The following is a 24,777-nucleotide window of genomic DNA, read 5'->3' on the forward strand; positions in this document are numbered from 1 at the left end:
CTGAATCAAAGCGTACTCGGTCGGGGTCTCCAGAGGATCGCCAGAAACGCGGATCGAAACGCATGGAACTCGTTTGACGATGCTCGTGCCGCGATTTACCTCTGTCTAATTAGAATTCATGTTCCTCCGCGATAAACGGGAACGCGCCGCTTCGCGATCGAACGAGAAACGAGAAACGTCTGGCGAGCGTGAACCTCTCTCACTATCGTATCGGTTTTCCTGTTTTATCTCGTACGGTACTCTGTCGTTTGTTCGCTCGTCATTCGTCCGCCCAAGAAGATAACGGTGATTCAACGAAACTCGCGCGATTCCGCGCGCCACGATAATCTTTAGTCGTAGCGAGTTAAAAACCACGGCGGAGATCGGACGTCTCGTTCGATCTTGGGGGAATCGGAATCGTAGTCGAGGGAAAAGGAAAGTCCGTCTCGAATGCCTCGTTCGCTCGAGGGCAACTCGACGTTCTCCGAGTAAATGAATTTCGTAGTCGAGGCAGTGGCGCGCTTCTCCGCGAGCGATATCGTTAAAAAGTGTTTGTCGGGGCACGCGGGCCGATGCGCGATCCGATTTTTTTTATTCTTGCACGCAAGAGCCAACGACCACGTTCCATTCGTTTGGTAGTGGACGCTCATTGCCGAGCCAGGTACCTCACTGCGATAAGATCGTTCGTGCTTCCAGAGGAGTTTCTCCTCCTTCTCCGTTCCTCCGCTTTCGCTGGCTTCTCTCTTTCTTCTTGAATCGTTCTCCCTCTCCTTTTCAACGTGTACCCTCTGTCATCCTATCTGGGTGCATTACTTATCGGACTATCGAGTGTCCTGACCATGATCTTGGCACGCGAGCAGCGATACCATCGAACCACTCGATCATCCTATCGCCGTGCAATGCGCCCTGGTGCACTGCTGCTCGGAAGCCTAATTGGCCGGCGTTCAAAAAGGGGTACAAACCCTCTCTCACTTTCTCTCTCTCTCTCTCTCTGCCTCGCGTTCTTCCTTGCCCTTTCTTTTTCTTCTGTTTTTTCCCCTCTATTTAACTCGGTTCTCTCGTTGCTCCGCTTTGCGCAAGAACGCGTCTATTTATGAGTTCCGTCGTATTTGATTTCACGTACGTTGGGTACTGCGATTCGAGCGTAACGTTGACGGAAAGAAAACTACCGACGTCTGGTCGAGCGTCGTTCGCGTGTCACGCTCTCGCTCGTGTCAACCCCTTGGAGGTATGAAAATCCCGATAAACGAATTATCTGTCACCGCGAAGGGTATCACGTACTTATCTCGCTTTCTTTCTCAACAGTCTCGCGCGTCTAGTTCAACTGGTCGACCTCCTCTCTGTTGTAATTAGTTTCCCCCCCCCCCGCCCCTTTCGACCGATTTTACAAACGCGGTCCGGCTGATTCGTCAGAGACGCGTTTCGCTTCGCTTTTCGTGCCAGAAAAACGATCACGTTTCGAGCGTGATAATCGATCGATTCCCGCACGGCGTGTCACGACTCGTTTCCACGAGACGAGACGAGGCCCAGGTCTTTTTCGATTCTCGATTGATTGAGACGTCGATCGGTTAACCGAGCGAGAAATCCCTAACGAGAAGCGCGGAGAAAGCCGCGCGACTTATCGTTTTGCCATCACGAGCCGACGATCGCGCCAACTATAAACGGCGCGTTCATTGTTCGCTATGGATCGGTTCGAAACGAGAGCGTAGCCGGTCCCGATTAAAAGATACGCCGTGTCGGCGCGAGAGAAGCCTAGCAATTCCAGCGATCCGCTCACCATGGAAACGGTGGAAGCTGTGGGAGCCGAGACAGAGAACTGTCCGGAATGTTTTAATAATATGCATTCCTGCCGGGTGAACGCCGAAAGCTTCTCGGGGGTTGCATTGTACCCTTCGCAGCCTGCTTTACAATAACTATGATATAATTAACCAGCTATTTTTCTCGGCCGAAAGAATGCGTGTTTGTCGAACAACCACGACAATGATTCGAGCGTAGGTTTGTAAAGGTAACGCGATACATTTATGGAAGCGATATTAAAAAGGGAAGAAGAATAAGAACGGGGAGGGACAGAGAGAGAGAGAGAGGAAGAGAGAGAAAGAGAGAGAAGGCAGGTCGAAAAGGAACACGGTAGAAGGAAAGTCGAACTCGTCTGAACGCCCTACTTCCTATTGCGTTTAAGGACGAACATTGTGCGCTTTGACGAACGCATCCGAGGACGAATTTACTGGATGCTCGACCGGCCCCGTCATTAAGTATTATGTCGTAGAACGGTGCGTCAAGTGAGCGCAACACCCACGTTCCATAGAAGAAAGAAGAGAGAAAGGTGCGTGCACGTTGTCGTCACGCCCCCATCCTTTTAACGAGCTCGTTGCCTTGTTCCTTGCGATTATTTCGGTACGGAGCGTATCGTGGAGGAACCCCGTACGATGAAAAGGTACGTCCGCAGTGATGCGGGGAACCGACCGGAAAAGAATCGAAGAGGTGTTCCCGGGAAGAGCGAAGCGGCGCGACGCGTCCACCGTCCCGGGAACCAGCGATTTCGTTCGATCGCGACTCCTCGTTTGACCCAGATTCCCGCGCTACTCCATTCGCCGGAGTGGATCGTGGACTCGAGAACCGGTAGGAATGGGTTTCGCGATCACGATCTCGGACGAAGGCGCGTAAAACGGCCGACGTGAAAGGGCAGCCCATTCATTCGAGTACGAAACGCGTCGTTGAACGGCTGTCGATCGAGAGACGTTCTTCTTTCTTCGGAAACGATGCGTGTCGAAGAGAGACGGGAGGATCGTCCAGCCCCCGAAGAAAGGATCTTCTCGGTATTTTTCGCTGGCGCGATTTCGAAGCTATTGCAGGATGAGCAGCAGCGCCGGTCAAAAAGATATCCGTTTCAAAATGGTAACGCTCGATCGCACGATCGACCAAGAGATACCGAACGCGGATGATCGGCTATCGTTTCTGTTAAAAGCCACTTGTTGAAGTGCGTTCGGGCATGATCGATTTGCCGGCTAAAAGTAGCTCCCGGATAATCTGCTTTCGAGGATCATAGGCGTTCCAACTGTTTATTATTCGCCAGTACGAGTCTGTGCTTGCTCGCATCTCGCTGAAAAACTCGAAAAGAACTCGTTTGTTCCCTGTGCTCTCGTGCGTATCCAGACGCACGCATCTGTAAAATGTCCCGACACTTCAAAGAAGTTTTACCCAAGCAGCAACTAGAAAATACGGCAACTATCGGCTTCGGTTTTCCAACCTTTCGCAAAACGTTGCCCGGTGTTGCTTCTTTTGCACCGGTTCGTCTCGCGGACAATGCCGCTTTCGATACAGAACAGAATACTTCGTTGTGGCCGGGTACGTCCGGAGGCCGATACACGTCGATCCAGCGTAATGACTTAAGAGGATAAGAGGATCTGGACGAGAAGAGATCGCTTCCGAGTTTCCCATTGTTCTCGTCGTTTGTAGCTCGGGCTGGACGCGCGTAACGAGCTACGTTCCATTGGATGGATGTTTTTCGCACAAAGCGATCCTTGATTATCGACGAACGCGAAGGAATTTTCAAAGTGGCCGATAAACGAGAGCGTATGCGAAGAAAGGCGGTGGCTCGGACGAGGTTCCAGCATTTCAGCGGAGGTAGTCGGAGGGATAGGAAATGGCGTAGCTGAAAATAAGGAGCATCCACAGATGAGGAATGGTAGCCGGAGTGATCGAGGGAAGGCCAGAGAGGCGATGGGCCACCATGCTCGCCTATTATGGCAAAGGAGCCATGGGGATTCGAAGAGTGGCCCTCGACCAACGGCAATTCGAATAAATAAAGAGGGAAAATAAGATATATGCGCGTGGGTGTGGCGGCAGGCGGGACCCAGGCTCATTGCCACCTCCGAAGCTGTCGGATCTCACACTCCCTGTAGATGCGGAGCTATCTTGCCATGCATATATATCTACGTATGTATGTATCTATACATGTATATAGCTCCGGCTCGATCCTATAGATCGGACAGTTTCCTTCCTTCTCTACCTATTCAGTCAGTCGGCGATTCTTGTCTTTCGATTACCGCTTCGTGACTACAGATTACTCTTTCGTCGATTATATCATATTATTTCCTGGTCGTTTTATCGAAGTTTCAATTAGGAGGGCGACGGGCAAAGGGATACGTGTATAATTTGAATTAGAACGATGAGAATCGTTGATACAAGCGTGTCCCAAGATCGAGCAGGAGGAAGCCTAATCGTCGATGTTCTACTCGCAGCCAGATCCGATTAGGATCTCGACACCCACACCGAGATCGTCGAAGAAACGCGTTCCTTTCCTTTAACCCTACTCTCCCTCCGCCCCACTTCTTCCCCTTGAATCCCGTTGTTTCTCTTAGTATCTGTAGCGTTGTCTGCATTTAGTTGGTATGTTAAATACGCAACGAAGGGGTACGCAAGAGGTTTCAAAGGAACGTCGAGTAAAACGGAAGGAAGGGGGACCGATAAAACGAGTTTATTGGCTCGTTTGTTCTGGAAGGTGGCGGTTTCTTTGTCGCGACTAGTAACGATCGTTTTACTACCGGTTTCAACGATTAGGGCTATCGTGACGTTTCGCGAATAAAGAGAAAAAAGTAAAGAGAGTCGGCGAATGATTTACCGGTCGTAAACGATCGTAATCAACCCGAGCCCCGGCTTCGAGCCGGTGTATCGACCACTTCGTAGTGTCCGAGAATTACAAAGAGAAATATATTAGTTAATATAATATAGATACTTTATATTTGGCTGGACGACGCGACGATGCAGCGTTTGGCCGGAGATCGCGGTGATGCGCGTTTTTATGCCGCTATCGTGGAAGATCGGGAAAGGCGAACGTCAGTGACTGGGTAAGGGAAGGTGAACGCGAACGCGAACACGGTACGCGAGACCCGCGTCGGAAGACGGGGGTATCCCTTTCTCTGCGTGAACCTTTTTCGATTCGCGACCAGCCGCGAAGACAAGCTGATGAAAATTGATCGAACAAAGAAGTGTTAATTGCGTTATTACGGGCCGAACGGCTTATCGAGCCTTCACCCGTCTACCGAAACGATCGCGATCTTATCGGCTCGCGTCGACCATTGTACGATTATTAAATACGATGATGCGGCTCTATTATCCGAGCGCCGTTCGATGCGATCGGTGAGAGTCGATCGGATCGTAGCCAGTGCCACGAAAGATCGAGAGGAGTATCAAAGTGGCGCGCGGTAGGTCCGTCGTCTCGCCCTACCGTGATTTCATCGCCGACAGATTTCTGTTGCCGGTTAATCCGTTATTCAAAGTATCAACGTTGAAACGCCACGGCGGTTCGCCGAGTGACGCGTAACGTTGTAACAGCCGATCGCTGGCTGCTTATCGCGAGACGCGTGTTCATCTCCGCGAGTCGTAAACAGCACGAGTCGTTGTTCCTGTTTCGCGATTTCAGCGAATCGGACGCGAGACCACCCGCCGATCTACGTGGACAACCAGACTTACGCGTTTCTTCGCAGGCCGTTCGCTGTCGATCGAGATTCACGATTTCTCGATCGTCCTTCCAACCACCCGTTGAGTCCCAGGGGATTCGTTCCAGGATTTATCGCGATCCATTCGTTGCACTTGCATCGATTACAACGATATAACGTGGGTTTTACGCGAATCGGTCTGCACGCGCGATTTCTTCGCGAACGTTGTCGTTTCTTTTCTGTTCTTCTCGTCGCGTCTCGTTAAACGCATTCCTTCGTATACTTTCGCCGTCCATTATCGAACCTCGCGTCAGAGTTACGCGCATTAGCTATCGAAAATTGTGGCGCGGATTCGATCGCGCCTCTGCAAAACGTTGTTGCCTTCTCGTCACGCGGCGGTTTATTCTAGATGAAAGGGTTGGTCGGAAGTCGCGTCGTTCGAACGTTCGCGCGCAGACTAATCGATACTTAATCGTGAGGCGCTCTCGAACTCACGTACACGTACACGTGCGTGCAGCACGTGCGAGAAACACGTGTCACGTGCTTGCGACGGCCAGTGAGCACACACGGGGAATACCTATACGTACGCGCGAGCACACGCTCGATCCGAGAGCCGGTTAATTTCTTTCTAGCTCCCCTTCTCTCTCTTTTCGCCGTCTGTTGCCTGGTACAGGCTTTCGCGAAAGAAGTCAAGAGGGACGAGAAACGAGCAACGTTTATTAACGTTTTGTTTGTACATCTCGATTAGAGCTAATCGATCCTCCGGCAAAATGAGGCATAATATAGAGCCGTGGCGGGCTCATAAATACTCATTTGTGCGGGTAGTCGTTGCTCCGTCTCTCTTCCTCTTGTTCTTCTACTTTGCTTTGGCTTTCGCTGTCCAGCGACGTTTTCACCACCGCCCAAGTCGACTTCGTTACGCTTATACGGGTGGCAGATTCGGATATATGAATTTGTGTACATAATTAATGAGCGATTTTAGCTCGTAACTATATTTATCGCTGGCTCTCGCAGCAGCTGCCGGGACAGGAGGATTTAATGCGCGATATCTCGTACCTAAGTCGACGAATGACGAACGATACCTGCTATACGGAATGATATCGAACGTACGGATTAGTTTTACAAACTGGCATGGCGTTTGTCGGTGCCCGAGACGGCGAAAGGAAAAGAAGGAACGGAGACGGCGCGCGTTAAGCGCTGCCGAGTACCTAAATCAAAGCGAGTTTCGTTCGTTTGTTCCGTACGCGTACGACGCACGCCACGATGTCACGATAATTGAACGGTGCTGTGTGCAGATTTTCTATTTCGCCATGCATCGGGTATGTTGCGGGAAAATCGATTGCCCGCGAATCGGACCAATTTGCGATTCGTTGCGGCCACGACGTTTGACCCTTTCCCACGCTACCACCTTCTAGATGAGCAAGAAAGTACGTTTCCAAGTTTCTACTTATCGCGGGTAATGACGTCGTGACTGCGGAAAGCTGACTAATAGGTGCAGAATGGGCGTCCCTTCAGGGGGAACGTTCTTCCCTGAAAGATTACGGAGGAATTCGATAACTCAATCTTCTCTCGGCTAGAGGTCGCAAAACAGCCGAATCATAGATTCGAAGAGAAAAAACAAAGAGACGAAAGCAAGCACCTATGACGAAGCTGTTCTCGCGCGAGATCGCTCGAACGCTGCGTGTAATGCAACCTTAAAGCTCACAATGAGTTGACCACCTACGGATATGCAGTCGTAAAAGATGTTTCTCATTGTCTCCCGTCCTGTGGGAACCAATTTTCGTCGAAATCCAGCGAGATAAAGGATTTCATGAATGAAGCCGATCCCCACGGATCCTTTCTATTTTTCTCCCGGTTTCTCTCTGTTATTCCCCTGGATCCTCTCCTTGTATCGCCTATTTTCTCTTTCACCAGCGTTGCGGCTTCCTCGGAACATCTAACGATCGTTTCTAAAGGTGGAGCTTTCTCTCCCCGTCTCTTCTTTTCTCCGCCCTCTATCCTCTCTCTCTCTGTCTCTCTCTCTCTCTCTGTTTCGCTTCCTCGCTTGCTCGATCACTCTTTTTTTTTCCATCCGCTGAACCAGCATTATCTTATAATCGACCGAATGATTCTTCTGTCCGCTAGAATGGCACGACCTGCTGAGCGCACGTTTCACTTTTAATGTCTGTGCCCGTGAGAATGAATCCGACCAATTTGACGACTACTTATTCTCGGACGTGGTCTTTCGTCAACGAGCGAGAGACCGTCCTTTCTTCCGCGTGCGGATTCCCGATGCCTCGACGTTCGACGTTCGACGCGTGGACCAGCGGCAATTCCAGAAGCGAGTGCACGTTAGAAATTTGGCTAGTGACGACACAGGGAGACAGTATTCCGGCGCTCCGTACCGAACAATTCATTTTTGTATTCGGTTCACCTGATCGCGACGTGTGCGGTCCGTGACGTCATAATTCGGGGCCCCTTCGAGGCGTTCCGCCCCCTTAATGCGGGTTCCGACACCTCTCGACTCCGTGATCCAGCACGCACTTTCCCCTCCGGCCCCCGTCCATCACCCTGCATCCCTTTCCATCCCGATCCACGTCGCTTTTTCTCTCCTTCTTCCCTTTCTCTCCCTTTCGGCCGTTTCTTTCTGTGTTTCAGCATCGTCGAAGGAAAAGAGGAAGAAGCGAGGAAGGCCGGGAAGGCGGACGACGGTGAAAGAGAGGCGAATCGCGTCTCCTCCCTCCCACCGGCTGGTACTGCCGCAGTCTCGTACCCCTTTTCCCTCCTTGCATCTCGCAGTGACCGAAGATGCCTGGACGGTATATACACCTCGAAGGCGGCCAAGGGGGATATAATGGCTCGGCCGGACTTCACACGATGCCGACCGGTACGTCGGCCCCGAGGATGATACGGACCACGGTCAGAGGGAGAGACGAGGACGAAACAACCGCCGGACCTCCGGGGGAGGACTTTGAATCGCGGAAGGAGCTGCTGCCTCTTCCATCCTTGTCCTTCCCTTCGATTCGCTGGAGCTTGGCGACGAATATCGTTCTGCCTCGCAGACCGCTCACTCGACTTGGAAGGAATCGAGAGAACGCGAGCACACGGTTGCTCCCGCGAATTAGGAGGGCGAGTCGAGAGCGAAGTGTGCGTGTCCCGCGACGGAACGCAAGGCAACCCGAAAATAGATGGAAAGATGGAACGAGGAAAGAAAAGAGAGAAGCGGGAGTGGCTGGTGAAGCTCGAGAGGAAGGAAGATTAGGGTATTCGAAGGCGTTGGAGAGAAGTCGACGGTGGGGCCTCTCGTGCAGAACAGTCGGAGGGTGGGCACCGTTAGCCGGTTTTGTACGAGGAGCCCTCGCCGCTGTCAGCCCGCGGGGGCCTTATTTCAAGACCGTACCGAATCAGGCACGACAATCGCTCTAATATCCACACGAATGCCATGCCTGAGGCCTCCGTGGTCCAACAGGTCCCCTCTACTTCCCTCCTCTGCTCTCCCTTTATACCCTCTATCAACAGCCAAGCCATCTTTACCCACGAGTAAGAGATCTCCCTTGTCTTCCTTCTTTTCTTTTGCCTCCTCTTCCTTCACCTCCTCCTCATTCTCCTCCTTTCCTTCTTTCCCCTTCTCGCGTTTTTTTTTCATTAACCATACGGTGTCGCCGTATTCGCCCCGGCATTTAATCGTTGCATCTTTCGCGTTTCTCGCAACGCACCTTGTTCAGCGTAAGCAGGCGCGCGCGAGCGCCTCTCGTTGCGTCACGATTTAGTCTCCGTTTCGAAGACGAGTCTATTAACGCTTAATGTATTCCCGAGGGTACGTACACACAGGCGCATTCCTCACGGATCGGATTCCAACTTCCGAGACCGAAGCTGGAAAGCTCTTTTATCCGTTCCGATGAAAGGGACTCGTGCATCGTGGCGCGGCCGATAAACGGATTAAGAACTTTAGATCTAATTGGCCCTCGGGCCGATTGTAAAGGAAACCCTCGCCAGTCTTATTGCCAGCCATCAGATTAGTATTCGTTTCCCTATATACCCTTCGAAGCTTATCTCTGTTTTAACGTTGCTTCCAAACCTGTCGTGAAACCTGCTTCTATTTACTCGCGTATCCCTTGGGTTTCAATCGTTTTACGGTCCTCTAATCGCCACTTCCGCATACTTGGTCGGCGTTTGGACCCGACGATGGATCTTTATCGTTTACGTTATCGTCGTCGTTTCCTTTCCACCGAAAATTCGAAACGTTCGATTTTTCATCGGCCGCCCGAATGTTCTTCTTTTTATCTCTCTCTTTCCATTCCTCCTTTCGATCCTCCGGTTCGTCCCGGCAAAAGTATTCGTTCGGTACGAGGAGCAGCTTGGAGAGAAATCCGCGGATAAGGCAAGGATATTCAGGCAGGACTGGTTGGGTGGAAGAAAGAAACGAGGATGGTGGCGCGGTACCACGGTATAATAACAGAGCACCCCAGCTCCGACTAGCTGATGACTTCATTGAACTGGTCTCGCTTGGCCCTCGGGCCCAGGACCTCCCTGAAACTGCCTGAAATTATAACGCCGGCCTGCGGCCAGGTCCGCTTTTGATGCGCTCGAGACACGTTTCGAACATTTAGTGGATCTCGAGGCTGCTGCTCTCAGAAGGACGCGATACTCCGTTTCTAGTTCTCTGGTTCTCCAGTTCCGTTCCTTTCTCTTTCCTCGTTTATTTTTCTTGTGGATGCGTGCTTCCGCGTGCTGTTCATCGCCGGCCGAGACTCGTTCTTAACGCAATAAATCGGACAGGCATTCGAGAGATACAACGCAACGGATCGCAGGGAACACGAGCGTTTCATAAGGAACGTTCGTTGTTAGGCCGTGGCCTATAAACTCGCGATTTACAAGCACGATCGCTTCCCTCTTTCGTCGATGTCTCGTGTCGAACCGACGACCTTCGCGTGGGTTCTCCACGCCGATTCCACGAAATACAATCGCCCCCTGGCCTTTGCTCGGCGCAACACGTTCAGTTTGCCTATCCGTCCGCGTGCCCCGCACCGGGACAACGTATCGCGCGGCCGTCAGATCCTTTCGATCCTAGAGTTAACATCGGTCGCGAGCTCGTGGACGATCCGCCGTGCGAAAAATTGCGCGCGGATAGACGTCGTGATCGCGATCGATCGTGTACTATCGCGGACGTTGGTTGCGAGAACGAGAGGAAAGCTCGAGCAGATCGGAATCGAGGTACCGACGACGATAGCGGGAAAAGAGAAACGAGCAGAGGTAAACCAGGGGACAAGTGGAGAACACGGGGCTCGCGGAGTCGTTTAACCTGCGCGGGTCAGTCGGATCGAGTTCCCTTCTCCGTCGCCGAATCCGGCCGTTCTCGATCGGAACGTATCGATTCCTCTATGGCTGCGGTCCGCGTGCACGACAGAGATCCTATGGGAAATAGAAAGTGGCCACGCGGCGTTCGCGGCTGCCCGTGCGTACGTTTAGCCTACGTGAAATTTACGAGCCGACTGCCTCGTAATTACCATTGTGGAAACTCGGGGGAACCAGGGGGTTAGAGGTGGGGAAAGGGGCGATGGGAGAGATGGCAGAGGGAGAGGAAAAGAAAGGATTAAGGAGAGAAGATCGAGGGGTGAGGAAGAACAGGGGGACGCGAAGGTATACGCGGCCGCGAAGAGAGGGACGACAAAAAGTGGGGGACTTAGAGAGACGAAAAGAGAGAGAGAGAGGAGAGAAAGAGGAGGGAAGAGAGAAACTACTCGAGTATCTCGAGGCCAGTTCTATACGCGGGTCTGTAAGTGCCGTGTAATTGCTACGGCGCGTTTGCTCGGGCATCTGTTTACCCACTTCGATCGCAAAACGCCGAGCTGTAAACGCCCATTCGAGATCGTTCGAATCGGTTTCCATCTCGGCAACGGTGCGCTTATTACCTGTACGAACTGGCTGCCGATCGATATCTGTTTCGTATTAACGACGCAGCCCCGACGTGTTCTTTCGAAACCGTTCGACACGGTGGCCTTCGGTAATTAGGAATGAAACGCGAATCGAATAATTATTAGTTTCGATATCTCCTACCTCGAAGCTATATAGGCGCGCGCGGACAGTTGCCCCGGACCTTTCGATAATGCTCCGATATCGGAAATTACGAACTTCGAGCCCCGATACCGTTTGTCACGTACCCTCGCCATAATTATCGGCGTCTAATCGTTCCGACTGGGAATCGATTCGCGTAAAGCCGGTGGAATCACGCCACTTCCCATCGCGTCCCGTATCCTTCCACGGGATTTCCCCGTTGATTTATTCGAACCGCGGCTCGATGCATCGCACGAAATCACCGAAAGGAGAACGGTTCGTCCCGGCGCCGATCGACCAACGCGAAATTCTTCGAGGATACGTCGGAACGTGGATGACAGGGAGAGGCGCAATAAATTGGCGAAACGTCAGGAGGCAGAAAAACAGCCGGATCCAGCTCGTCTCGGTGTTTCTTTGTCGTGGGACCGATGCCGTGTCATCGGTCCCAACCGCGGCTTTCGGGTCCACTACTCGGTCACGAGGTCCCGCTTGACCGTCTGCGACGCGGCCTTGCGAGGTTTGCGACAAAAACTGTTTGCGGGTCCTCCCGTGCTCTTCCTTCCTTCTCTCCTTCTTCCCTTTATCTCGTCTTCTCTTCTTCTTCTTCTTCTTCTTCTTCTTCTCCTTCTTCTTCTTCTTCTTGCGATTCGTTAGAATCGATTTCAAACTCGAGGATACTCGCTGGATTTCGAGACGTTGGAATGTCTTTCTTTTCTATTTTTTTTTTTCTTTTCTTTTTTTCTATTTGCACGCGATCGCGATGCTTATACTGTCGATCGTCGACACGAACGTATCGAGGATGGACGAGAAAAGAATCGAACGCATCGAGAGAGCAACGTGTACGGCTCTATCAAAGCGAGTTCGTCACGCGCGTAGGTTACCGCGGCGGTCCTTTTTTCTCTCGATTCGTTCTCGTCATAATAGAAGAATCTGTTCGTGGCTGCGCGCTATGGCCCGCCTCTATCGTTTCGAGCGGCACCGGTGGCCGCCACCGGCACGCTGCTGCCCATCCAGGTTCGAGCAGGTTCTCAGGAATTCACGACTCATGCGACGACCGGGTGTCCAAGTGAAACGTATAATGGCATTTAACGAAGAGGAATCGTGGTAGCAGGGGCAGTGAGCTTGCTCCAAATTGTTAGGTCAGGCTAATGTCGAAACGACGTCCGAGGACGGGACTCGGTATTGTTCCGACACCCTTCTCCCTGCTGATGGCTCGTGGGAACACGCCTGTTTCTTTCCTTCTCCATTATCCCGCGGAACACCCTCGCCCGATATTTTTCTTCTTTTTCGAAAATACTCTTCTCTTCTCTTTCTCCGTCTTTTCTTTTCTTGTTTCGTTGGTCCCGCTCGGACGTTATCGTCGAAAGAACAATTTACAAGGAACGCGCGAGGACCCTCTCCGCGAAGTAATCGCTAGCAAGATCGATTACGATAAAGTCGGTCGAATCGACGTCTTCTTACGACGACGCGTCGGCGCAAATTAACGTTTAAACGCAGGCGCGGGTCAGAGGATGGAAAAGGGAGGCGAAAAAGTCGAAAAAGGAGAAAAAGGCGAAAAAGGAAAGAACGAACGACGATGAACGAAGACGAAGGTGGGCTAAGAGAAGCTCCACTCGTCTCTGAAAACTGGTCTGGTAGAGACGCGGTCTTAGGAGCAAAGAAGAGTCGGAGGAGCGGCATTCCCCGGTAATTAGTCTCACCCATAAATTACTAGCTATTCCGTGTCTGTGTTGGTCACAACTCGGTAATGTTCTCCTCTTCCCTCCTCTTCTCCGGCCTTTCCATTTCTCCCGTCTCTCTTTCTCTCCCGTCTTTACTCCTGTCCTTTATATTCTTCCTTCAACCAGATATTATTTGATACCTCGTCTCCGAGATAAACGGCCGACGATCGTTGATTTATCCACGAACTTGGCGGAAATTTCGTCACGATTCCGTGCTTACAACGGTGACGACAGGAACGTGACAGCGTAGAGTTAAGCAATAGTCGATAGAGAGAAGGATCTAGGTGCCAGGAGGTCTCGCAGACGGTCTATGGGAATGAAACGGACTCATCTTTGCCGTAGGTCGAACGCGAGCCTGATCCGAGAGGATCTCTCTGGCCGCCGAAGGGGCACAGGACCCCGCTGCTAAATGAGCTGTAATACGGACCCCCGCTGACCCCGCGCTCGCTCTTTCTCTTTCTCCTGCTCTACCTCGCCAGTTCCTACTCTTCCGTCGTAATCTCTTCCTTTCCTCTTCTATCGAATCGTTCGTTCTTTCACTCGTACCGCTCCGTCTGCCTGCTCTCCTCCCGATGCCGTTCAAAACTACTCGTTCCTCGGGTAGAATTCGGTGGTCATGATACAACAACGCCAAACGATTCCTCTTACCGGCACACTTACCACGATGCTTTTACTTTCTCTACTCCTTTTACCGTTTTTCTGCCTTTCGTTTTTCTATTGTCGCCGTTATCGCCCGTACTTCCTCGTTGGCCCGTCGTTTTACGCGCCCGCTTCGCCGTTAAAATCGGGGATGACGAACGTTTCTACGGTTTCCATAATTACAGTTACCTATGCGCGAGCGACACTTGGGTTTATGTCATGGAGAACGGCTTTCCTTCGACCGAGTACGAAACGGTTCTCATCGCTTCTGCGAACTAACGGAGAATGGTCGTGACATCGAGACCGATCGCTCGCGCATTCGCTCGGTCAACGAAGTAGTTGACCCGTCGCTGGAGATACGCAGAGAGCGATCCATCAATTGGGTCAACCGTTCTCCGCGCTCGCTACTAGTGGATGGAGAAAGGAAAGAGAGCAAGGGGAGGAACGAAAGTACGGCTAGTATCTAAGATACAGAAGTTCTATCGATGCCACGCGAAAGCGACAGTTTCGAAATATTCGCTCAAGCTACTCGGGAAAATATGAAGTTTTCCGTCGGTAGAACGTTCCCGTGTAACAGAGCTCTGGTGCAGGCCAGCAGTTTGCCACTAGACGTCGATTACTCTTGACTTAACGCCTGAAAAATCTGGACGCGATTTAAAGACGTCGAAACAGAATCGGCATCGATGAATGTTCGAAATGAGACGATAAAACGGTGTCGCACGGCGACAGATTAAGCCTTCGATAGCTCTGTTCGATGCGTCTTCGCTGTGTACCACCGAGACATGACCGATGAGAGAGGAGAGACCAGCGTGCAACAGGAGGAAAGAAGACAGCCACTGGCAGAGCTCTAAAGGAAAGAAAAGGACGTGGCGCTGAAAGTGGAAGTATACGATTAAGCGGAGACCGACCGAGAACGAGCTGGTGCCGGGCTGTTTCGAACGATCCGTTGATCGGATTTTTTCCCAAACTTGGAAAAACGAAAATCGCGAAGATGCTATTGTAATCGATGTCCGCCTTTGAGAAAACCAACTAATCCAGCGATATTCCTTTGGGTCTCTGTCTTTGTTGTAGGTCAGTCCGCGAAGGAGGAGACAGGTTGAACGATGAGAATGGATTTCGGGAGGATTTGCTCGGCCGTGCGGATCGTGCTGCTCGTTACGAGGATCGTGCAACGAGGAGGAAGCTTTACGTAGAAAGCTGGAACGCGAGCATAGGGTAAGCTCGGAGTCTTTGTTCTTGGTTATATCTTCGCGAAACCGTATCGGGAACGTTCGAAATGGAAGGGTCAAAAGGCAGCGTTGTGCTTGGAAGTTGGTCCTCCCTCCGTGGATGCCGAAGCGGCAGGTTGCGAAGCACAGAGGAGCCGAGAGGTTCGTAGGAGAGTTAAAAGAGGAAAAGAGGGGCTCGGTTGCGTCTCGTTGCCGCCGAGCGGCGCTCACCTGCCTAGTCCGCAACAGTCTCGTACGGTTCGCTCCGACCAGGAGCTTCGTCTCCGATCACGGACGAACGATTCTCTTCTCCTCTCCCCTACCATCGACCACTTTCCACCTCCGCACGATCGTGCTACACCACGTGAGCTTTTCGACCTTCTTCCTACCCTCCGGTACCCTCTTCCCCGACTCCCTCGCTTCCCCCTCCGCTTTTCCCACTGTCTTGCGATCTAATCTTTTCCTATCGAGCATACGCGGTGCTCGCATTGTTTCGAAAATACAAAATTCGTTGGGTTTTCTCGTTTGCACGATCTCTTTCAGAGGGATGTCCCCTCGGTGGCGCATTCGCGATCACGAAACTATCGACGAGGATACCGCGGCGATGGTGACGTCGACGTTGGTGGTGTAGTGAAGGTGGTAATGGTGGTGTCTCGAGGCAAGCTGAAAGAGAAAACGGTGGTGGAGGAGAAAAGGAAGCGGTAGAAGAAGCAAAACTAAAAGAAGAAGAAGACGAAGAGAAAGAAGCAGATGAAGGTGAATGGTGGGGCTGTCTTCTCTACTCCTTAGTACATTTCTGGTGGGGGTAAGGCAACACTCAAAGTTCGTGGTGACGTAGTTCTGGCAGGAACGCGACGCGTTTTTGTCCCCGCCGGAAGGAAATAGCACCTTCCTAGATTCTGACCGCGTCTCGTCTTTGGTGTTTTCGTCGAGTCGAGAAGAAAGAGGGAAAAGAGCTTCGAGGAGGAGCGGATCTCGGGCAAAAGGGAGCGAACGAGAGGAAAAGGATCGGAAAAGATAGGAGAAGGAGGAGGAGGAGGAGGAGGAGGAGTAGGAGCAGCGGCGGGATCGAGAGGAAGTAAACGAAAGAAAAGCAAGAAACAGAGTGACGGGAAGGGGTGGGGGATATCTAGTTCAACAGACCGGAAGCGAAGGATTTGCTCTTCCGGGAATTTCTCCATCGTGATAAGGACCATTTGCGATTCCAAAAGATTACGTTCGGCGAGTCAAAGCAAACGGGAAAATTTGATTGTTTTTTCATGGTTTCCCAGTGGCCCGGAAAGATATCATGAGGATTTCGCGTGGTCAATATTTGTATCCGTTCGAGTGTTTCAAAGAGGCTCTTTCGCTTTGATCGTTATACTCGAAGCTGGAGAAGAAAGAAGCGGACGAACGGACGGAGGAGGAAGAGGAAGAAGAGGGCTGTAACGACGCCGAAGAAGAAGAAGAAGAAAACGATCGTGCTTCGGTGAAGTGTTGGCAGAAGCGAAGACCAGATACGAGAAAGTAGTCGAGAGTGGACGGTCGAGGAGATCGGGTGCTCGATAAAGAATTTCTCCTTCGAGATCGAGGAAAAGGATCGTCGAGTATTTTTCAAAGGAGCACGTGTGATCCAACCCGTTACGAGCTACCGATACGTCACGCGTAAAGTCGAGCAATTTTTCGCCGGTTTCGTAGGTCAGGAACCTGGTGGCGCTACGCCGTGCCATAGACACGATCGATTTCCATACCGGCGCGATTTCGATTTTCCTTCGTCTTTCTCGAGTCGAGAACGTCGTTCGTCTTCCGGTATCCAGCGGACTACGGGCGGCAGACGAGGGAAGAAATCGGCAATTGTCGAAGTTACAACGAGGGGCGGAGGGGATGGAGATGCGCCTCGTTTTCGTGGCGATCTGCCTCCTTCTCGTTACCCCCATCGCCGGCTCTTTCTGGTACGTACTCGTTTCATTAACCGATTCTTCCTCCGTTTTTCCCCTTAACGCAGAAATCTAACGATTAACGGAAACGCGATATCCTTCGCATACTCGAAGTGTCATTTTTCGTCTCGAGCGGATTCATGGTCGCGCGTCTTGAGCAATCATACTCTAGCGAGGAGCAACGAGAAAAACAGAGAGGGAGAGAGAGGGGGAGAGAGAGAGAGAGAGAGAGAGAGATGGCCGTCATTGTAATCAAAAGCGTTGCACTTTTATGTCGGTAATTATGTGAAAAATAGTTGTTCTTCAAGAGCGGTTAACGTCAGTACTTTCCAAACGTGACGAACTAACGAGTGCTCCAGTTCCGAAGTACGTCATCTGGGTTATCAATTACGCGGCACGTTACGCGCTCGCGGAATGATTAATGATGCCATAAATCCACCTTTGGTAGTTACTTGCGCTCTGGTAAGTAAGACCTGTCCCGAGATTTACGGTTTCATTTCGATTCGCTTAAATTGCTCGTTACCGTTACCGGGAAATCTCGGCTTCCTCGAGGCACGACTCGCGGACTGACAGTCGTGCGTAGATTTGTCCGTCTCGTAACTCGAAATCCACTGGAGACGCACTGCGCGTCCTCGTAGACCGAGCGGGAAGGGATCGTCGTGAAACTTGGCGAATTCGTAAGTGGCGCGTGACGCGATCTTCGTAACCACGTTACGTACGTACTCGCGAGGTATCGCGAACAACGGTAAATTATTCGGTAGCTCGAGTGCACGATGTTTACTCGAGTTTATTATGTAAATGTTTGTACGATGATAGAGCGTTATCGCTGCTGCACCATCGCGAGGTACCAGCATCCGGAGACAAGTCGTCCAGCGAACCGTTTCTCGCGTCTTCGCCTAAGCTCGCGTTACGTACGACGCGACGCGTGACTCGGACCTGCCGGGTTTCTCGACTTTCCGGGTCGCGACACCGTCTCTCCACCAGCTGAGAACTTTCTCGAATTTATCCTTTTCGCCGAGCGGCAATTCTTCGATAAGCGGTTCGACAGATTAGGCTTGTTCGCGTTAAAATTCGAAAGCGTAGTTTCCCGTGAAGGTGGCGAAAGGTGGTGGTCTCTCCTAAGGTCGAGTAAATATTTGTCAACGATTTAAAGGGGATTTCTGCGCACAGTCTCGACACTGTACCGTCGCACCTTGCTCCCTTACCTGTCCGCGACGTCTGCACGACGGAGTGTTTGATAAATACATTAGAAGGTTCGTGGTTTGTTTCGACGACAGGTATTTAACAGGTATTTAAGTAGGTCCGAGGAATGTCTTTGCGGAGTCAGAGGTTTCCAACGTTCTCTTTTTTCTCGGTCGCGACGCCGCGCCGTTGGCATTTCGCGTTGCACGAGTCAAGCTCGCGAGGAAGTTTGTCGATCTACGCGTTTCGTTCTGCCGTTCCTGCGAATCGAGGTCCGATTACTCGATCGGAACCGGATTCTCGTTCTCGATCGAGATTCCCCGATTTTGTCGCGAGGAATACTATCCTCGGTTCGTTCCCCTGGTCTCTCCCGTGGTTCTCCAGCACTGTCCCTCTCTGTTCCTCGATGCGTTTCACGGCAGCGCGGAGACACGCGGCGGAGTTGGACCCGGACCCGCAGGATCCAACCGTGGTGGACAAAGACGACCGAGTAGAAGAGTAAAGAGGTAAAGAAACGAGCGAGGATGGACAATGGTCTCGCTCGAAGCGTCACCCGTAAATCTCGGTGAGCGCGTATAATTTGTAAGTCGGCAGCAGCCCCGTTTCGCCTGCTCCCCTCTCGCCTCCTTCTTTGCCGCGTCCTGCGCGCGATCCCTCTTCGTCTCTGGCCAGACCGCGCGACCCGTCTCTCGAAGTAGAAAAATCGAGAGCATCCGAGAAGAAGAACCGTGCGTGCCGTAGATTCGGACGCATTCTTCCGCGTCCCGTTCTCGTCCGCGCTCGTGCTCGCGCTCCGTTCTCCTTCCGGAGCGTTCTCGAAACGAATTGCCGGTATCGCGCTCAGCGTTCAACACTGTTGCGTTTAATTGGTCCACGTACCGCTAACCCGGTTCGCTCGTTAATTTTCTAGCCGGCACGGCGGGATACACGCGGTGATCGTTAATTGATCGTCGCAACCTAAAGCAAACGAAACGATTCGGTGATGGTGCGTAATCGGCTTTAATTGTTTCTCCGGGATTAGTGCGTGTCGCGTCTCTACTTTCTTTGCTCGACGTGGAAGTTGCGTTCCCGAGCGGACGAGTACAGACGGAGAAGTCGTCGGTGGAAATTGGTGATCGACGCCGGTATCGTAACGAGCACTTGCCGATAATACGATAGCGTTCGGTCGGGTCGCAAAGTTGGCCAATGAGCCGCGGTGGGCAGTCCGCAGCTACCTTCTCGCTGGTTGGACAACCCGATACTCCCACCCGATGCACTCTATCTTACCTGGCCTCTCTCTTTCTTCCCCGCGCTGGTATAATCATAATCATAAGAGCACGCGGATCGTGTGACGCGAGGTCACCCGTTCCGCTTTTATCGGTCTATGGGCAAGCGATTCGCGAGAAATGTTCCCGCCTGCTCGATCTTGCACAAGCCCCGGCAACCTGCCGAATTGCGTTACCGATTCCATCGCCTCCTTCCTTTTTGCTGTGCGCTGCAACTACGCGGCTGTGCTGTAAACCGCGGTTCGCAGTGGATGTTTGCTCCCGATACCGGCCGTATTTCGGTCAGCCTTCGCTCGTAATGCTTATTTTCGTCGCGAACGCTCCTCCGAGTTTCGCCGAGGATTAGTACCCTCTTGCGCCGGTTTGTCTATTTGCGGCCGTAAAAGCTCAACCTTTCGTTTGAGAAGGGATGCACGCGGTGCCAACGTAAACACGGAAAATTCGTTCTCTTTTCGCCGCGGCACTTTGGTCTCTCTTCCGTTTACAATTATACGCGATATCTTCGCCGCGAGACCGCGTTTCGATAGCGTTCCAATTCAGAAGAGAGATCACTGGATACTTGGATGCAACCGTGCATCGTTTGTTCAGTTTCGATTTATGGTACGTCGGCGTAACGATAAATTTAGTTCTCAACTTCCTCGACCGCGACACCTCGATCCCCCAACATGTAGGACAGAAATAATTTTGTCCGACCCTAATTTATCTCCTAACGTACAACATTACCGAGATTCTCCGCGGGCCTGCAAAATTTGCGCGCAAAACGAATGCCGCGCTGTTTGTCCGGTCTGGCAATAGACTGGTTCGGCTATTAATTCCAGTCTCTGCATAAATACGAACAAAGTTTGCGTCTCGTTCTGCCGCCGTCGATCGCGAACGCGTTTGGAAATTGTTACCGCACAGCTGACAATAGCCTTAATTACGGAATCCAACGTTTGGCCGATCCGCAATTACGCCACTGTCCGACGGTTTACGACGTCGTCTCTCGTAAACTCGCCGAGGAAGCGCGAATCATTTTCCTCTGGCGGGCATCAACGGCAATCTTCGCGCGTCCTTTTCCTCCGCGGTCCAGGAATTAATTACGGTACGCGTACATATTACAATCGCGCGAACGTGTCCCTTCCTTTTCGCTCGAGCGCGCGCTGAGACGCAAAATCGCTCGAATCGTCGAAGATTTATTCGATCGTGGCGACACAAGGCATTTCGTTTAGCTCGGCTAATGGCGAACGCGCGTTCAGACGACGTAACGAGCGATTAGTTTAAAGCACTGCTCCTCGGACGTTACGTCGCAGACGATAAAAGTTATAGGGACAAGCCGGTCGAGGTAATTAACGTGTAGGCACGCGTGTCCCGTACAAGCAAAAGCACGGAATCGATTTTCGTGGAATGTTAGGACGGGGGCGTAGCAGCGTTTCCCGACGCTAGACGTTCCGGCAGAAGAATTTGAAATTGTTTCGACGGCGTGTGCACGACGTAGCCGCTATGTATGGAATTTTAAGACCCCCGCGTTATCCAAGCTTACTCTAATTTTATTAGCTTCTGCCGATTCGATCGGTTTTCATTAAGCCGCGTGCTTCGAATAATTCGTTAAGCGCGAGTACGCCATTGCTCGAGTCTACGATTATAGAGACGCGGAAATAGAGGCGTTGCAATCTCCACGGTTTCCTTTCTCCTCTTTGGTCGATCGAGAGACAGAGAGTCGCGCCACGAATTCCACGAGGTTCTTGAGAAACGATGCTCGAAACGCAACCTAGACTCGGTTGCGCGCTAACCCTTGCCACCAATTTGTTCGGGCATTCTTCGGATCAGTTCAATCGACGTATCTCTACGTATGCCTATTCGTTTCCTCCGGATATTCCTTTTCTTCCGCGTTCTTTCTCCCGCGTCTATACTTCTATTTTTAGTTGCGTGCGATCGATGCAACTAAAATCGACTGGAAATCGAAGCGCGGAACGATGCAGTGCGCGGCATCCACTTACGGTCTATCCGGGAGGACGGAGCGGCCGTGGTCTCTTTGCTCGATCTTGTCCCCTTCGTATTCCGTAGTTACATCGCGTCGTGCCCCGTGCCTCCCCCAGCGTAGTCGAGCAACAAGAGGATGATTTAGATTAAGTGCGCGTATTTAGTCGACACGAGCCGTGCGTTGTGACTTTCTACTTCCGCTTGGCGTGCTTTTTATTTATTTTTCTTCTGCTTCTGCTTGCCTCGTCTCTTGGTGTATCACCGTGTCTCTGTCGTGTCCCTGAACGGACAGATTCCTCCGGTGGTTGCGCGATGGGAAAACAAACGAACGAAAAGGAAGAAGCAATGGATCTCGCGGTCGATCGGATTACCCTACTCTCGATGTCCTTGGAGGCGAGGTTCCCAACTTCCGTCGTGTTTTCTTCCTATCCTCGAGGGTCTCGTTCGGACGGTGAGAGATATTCGAAGAATTCACCGGTGGACCCAGCGACCGTTCTTCTTCTGCTGGTTCTCCTCCTCCTGCTCCGTCGTTCCGTTCCTTCTTCTTCTCGAACTCCTTTCGGCAGCCGGAGGACGGGTCCGTTCTCTTTTTCTGGTACTCTCTATCGAGAGTGGTTCTCTCCCTTTCCGACTCTCTCGATTCGGCCGCGTACAAACACCGACGAGTCGAGAGTGAGGCCAGAGCAACGTTGCTCTCTCGTCACTGTCTATCCGAGCAGACAGCGTGGAGCTGCCTTCGAGCAAAGTGAGTGCGTCTAATGAGGCAATAAATAAGTCGACCGCCCTAACCGGCCTCTCCACGCTTTTCGTTCGCGACGACGTGTCCATCCTCCGGTTCTTTTCTTGCCTCCGCGTACACGAGGACAACCCCTTCTTCGTTTTAGTCCGGATCCCTAACCCTTTCTACCTCGATTCCCTCCGTTCGCGACAGATTCTTCCTTATCTTTGCTCTCTCTCTCTCTCTCTCTCTCTCTACTCTTTTTTTCACCGTGTCACCTCGAATATCGCTCTCTCGCAGCTCGTCCTCTGTTCGAGCAACCAGTCAGCAAAAATAAGTTACGCGGAAATGCCCGCCGCTCGGTTCTTGACCACGCCAATTCCTCTAAGCTGACCGCGAGCATACGCGATATTAATAGCCGGCACCTCGAAACGAACCGATACGCGATCGTCAAACGACGCGATGTGTTTGCATTAATAACGTCGTAACGTTATTCGCGCAACAGGGAAGAGATGTATCGACAGACCACGATCCCGACGTTTATTTAACTTGGGAGGTTAGCTGCGCAGTCGTTAACGAACCAGCGCAAATATTCTTTGGCCGCGATCCTTTGAACTGTAAATGTCAGGACAGTGTCACGCAGCGGGGTTCCGTCTCTCTCCTCTCTCCTCCACCTGGCCGCGACGAGTCGCGACATCGCACGTCGCGGAAAATTTTCAAACCCAGGACCAATATGTTTTTCCTCCGTGGAAACGCCGAGAGTTACGAGGAAAATTGCGCGTTTGTCGAACATCGATGAGCAGTGTTTGCGATGCTCTTCGACGATGCCTGTGCGTTCGTTTCGAAGCAAGAAATATGTAATTCGAGTGGAGGCGTTGGTTATTTTTAGAGGCACGCGTAAGAGTTGGTTCCTCGTTTGTCAGCACAACGATAAGACGTTTGACGAACGCGCGTCATCGCGTCATAACTTTCGTTTTCTTGGAAAATCGGTCGTTTATATCTATGCCGGCCGCCTATTATTCGACGCGCGGACCAACGAATCGCGCGAGAATTCGTCGCATTGCTCGCGGCTCGCGATTGTCGGGAACTAACGCGCGCGAAACGATTCCCGGAAAAGCTGTTAACTCGCGTTCTTCTTGATAAGGACACGACGCAAACAGGGTTATGGGATTTATTCGGAAATCGGCCAAGCTGGTGGAATATTCCTCGGTGGATCGTTGGAATGGTACGCCTCGGTGGTCGGTTTTCCCTGGAGTATATCCGGTACCGGGCCGATGTCGCGAGGGGAAGGTGGCGGAGCCGCGTTCCGTTATGGAGTATCGAGAACGAGCATCGAGTAAGAATATCGTGGAGGCGAATGAAGTTCTTGCGCGTTGTTCCCTGGCAGCGGGTCCGATCGTCCCGCGAGACGTAACATGCGCCATATTTTGCTCGAGAACGAGAGCAACGTTTAGCTTTTTTTCTCGGGGAACGCGGATCACGGATCGCGACCGGCTCTCTCTCGATATCCCTCCCCTCTCGAAGCGCGTTTCGATCTCTCCGAGTTCGCGAGTTTCTCGAGAATTCTTGTCCGCGCAACCAACGTTCTTGTCCTTGCTGTTATAGTCGTCGTCCGAGGTTGGAATCCTCGCCCAAATGACGATGTCACCGGTGCACGACTGTCCGCCCATATTACCTTGGAACTCCTTCTTTTTCTTCTGGTTCGTGCGGAACGAAAAGCAGGAGCATCCATGGCCGCGCACCAGCAACGTACACGGGCGCGAGCAACCGTCCTTAACGGAATTATTGCCATTAAGGTCGTTGCATTCCCGAGAGGCCGTCGTGTACGCGCCCCGGCATCCTACCGACGCAGAACTAATGATCTTAATTAACGTTTCGTAACGAAGGTCGCTCGGACTGTCCTCTCCTCTCCTCTCCTCTCCTCTCTTCTCCTTTCTACCCTTCGCTCCACTCTCGCGTCCGTTTCTCTTCGTTTCTCGTTCTTCTTTCCCTTTCTCCCCCCCCCCTCTCTTCAGCGTCTTGTTTCCTCAATTTTTTATATCAAACTCTTTAGTCTTAGTCCGCCGTTCGTCGTCTCCCGTTCTTGCTCCTCTTCTTTCTGGTCCCGAAGGAGGGAAGTCGCGGTTCCCACTGTCTGCGATACTCCTCGGTTCGTTCTTCTTCTTGCTTTCGCTCGTTCGTCCTCTTCGTTTCTGGTTTCTTCTTCGCTCGTGTCCCCGTAGACCGTGTCCCGTCGGTGGTAACTCGCCGCAATGAGTACGGAGATTTAATTATAGCAACCACTTCGGTGAGTTTACCTTTCCGGCTCCATGTTCCGTCGTATCCTTACAATGCGATCCGCTTGTCCTCGCAGACGGACACGTACGATTCCGGCGTCGAGAAGCGAAAACTTTGCTTACCGATCGATCTTTCGTTTCTCCGCAGGACCGTTGGAAATCAGGTGGTGATGGATCCGATGCTCATCTGCAAGAAGACTAGGAGACTGAAGGGCAAAATGGCGGACATCTGTCGCAAGGAACCCTCCCTGTTGAAGGAAATTGCGAGAGGCGTCCAAGTCGGAACCAAAGAGTGCCAATATCAATTTCGAAATCGCAGGTGGAACTGCACCACCATGAGGAGGTCGCTCAGAAAAATTTTGTTGCGCGGTAAGTAACCTTCGTTTGACGTCGATCCTCGTTCTCCGTATGCGAATTCGCATGGAAGAAGAACGATACACGCG

The 24,777-nt window shown here is 51.9% G+C and overlaps 1 protein-coding gene across 4 annotated transcripts in view; it reads left to right on the top strand.

Moving 5' to 3' along the window:
- Nucleotides 1–24,777, top strand: part of LOC132910594 (protein Wnt-6-like) — a 54,290-nt gene that overhangs the window by 19,142 nt on the left and 10,371 nt on the right. The window contains exons 2-4 of one of the 4 annotated variants that reach the window (XM_060966376.1): nt 14,882–15,025; nt 15,562–16,949; nt 24,483–24,703. In XM_060966376.1, coding sequence (XP_060822359.1) covers nt 16,882–16,949; nt 24,483–24,703 — 289 coding nt within the window. In that variant the 5' untranslated portion in view covers nt 14,882–15,025; nt 15,562–16,881. Of the gene's footprint in view, nt 1–12,775; nt 14,810–14,881; nt 15,026–15,097; nt 16,950–24,482; nt 24,704–24,777 lie in introns of those variants that run through there. The other 3 variants (XM_060966378.1, XM_060966375.1, XM_060966377.1) reach the window with 3 other exon arrangements.

The sequence above is a fragment of the Bombus pascuorum genome, chromosome 9, assembly GCF_905332965.1.
Source record: "Bombus pascuorum chromosome 9, iyBomPasc1.1, whole genome shotgun sequence".
Lineage (NCBI taxonomy): Eukaryota > Metazoa > Arthropoda > Insecta > Hymenoptera > Apidae > Bombus > Bombus pascuorum.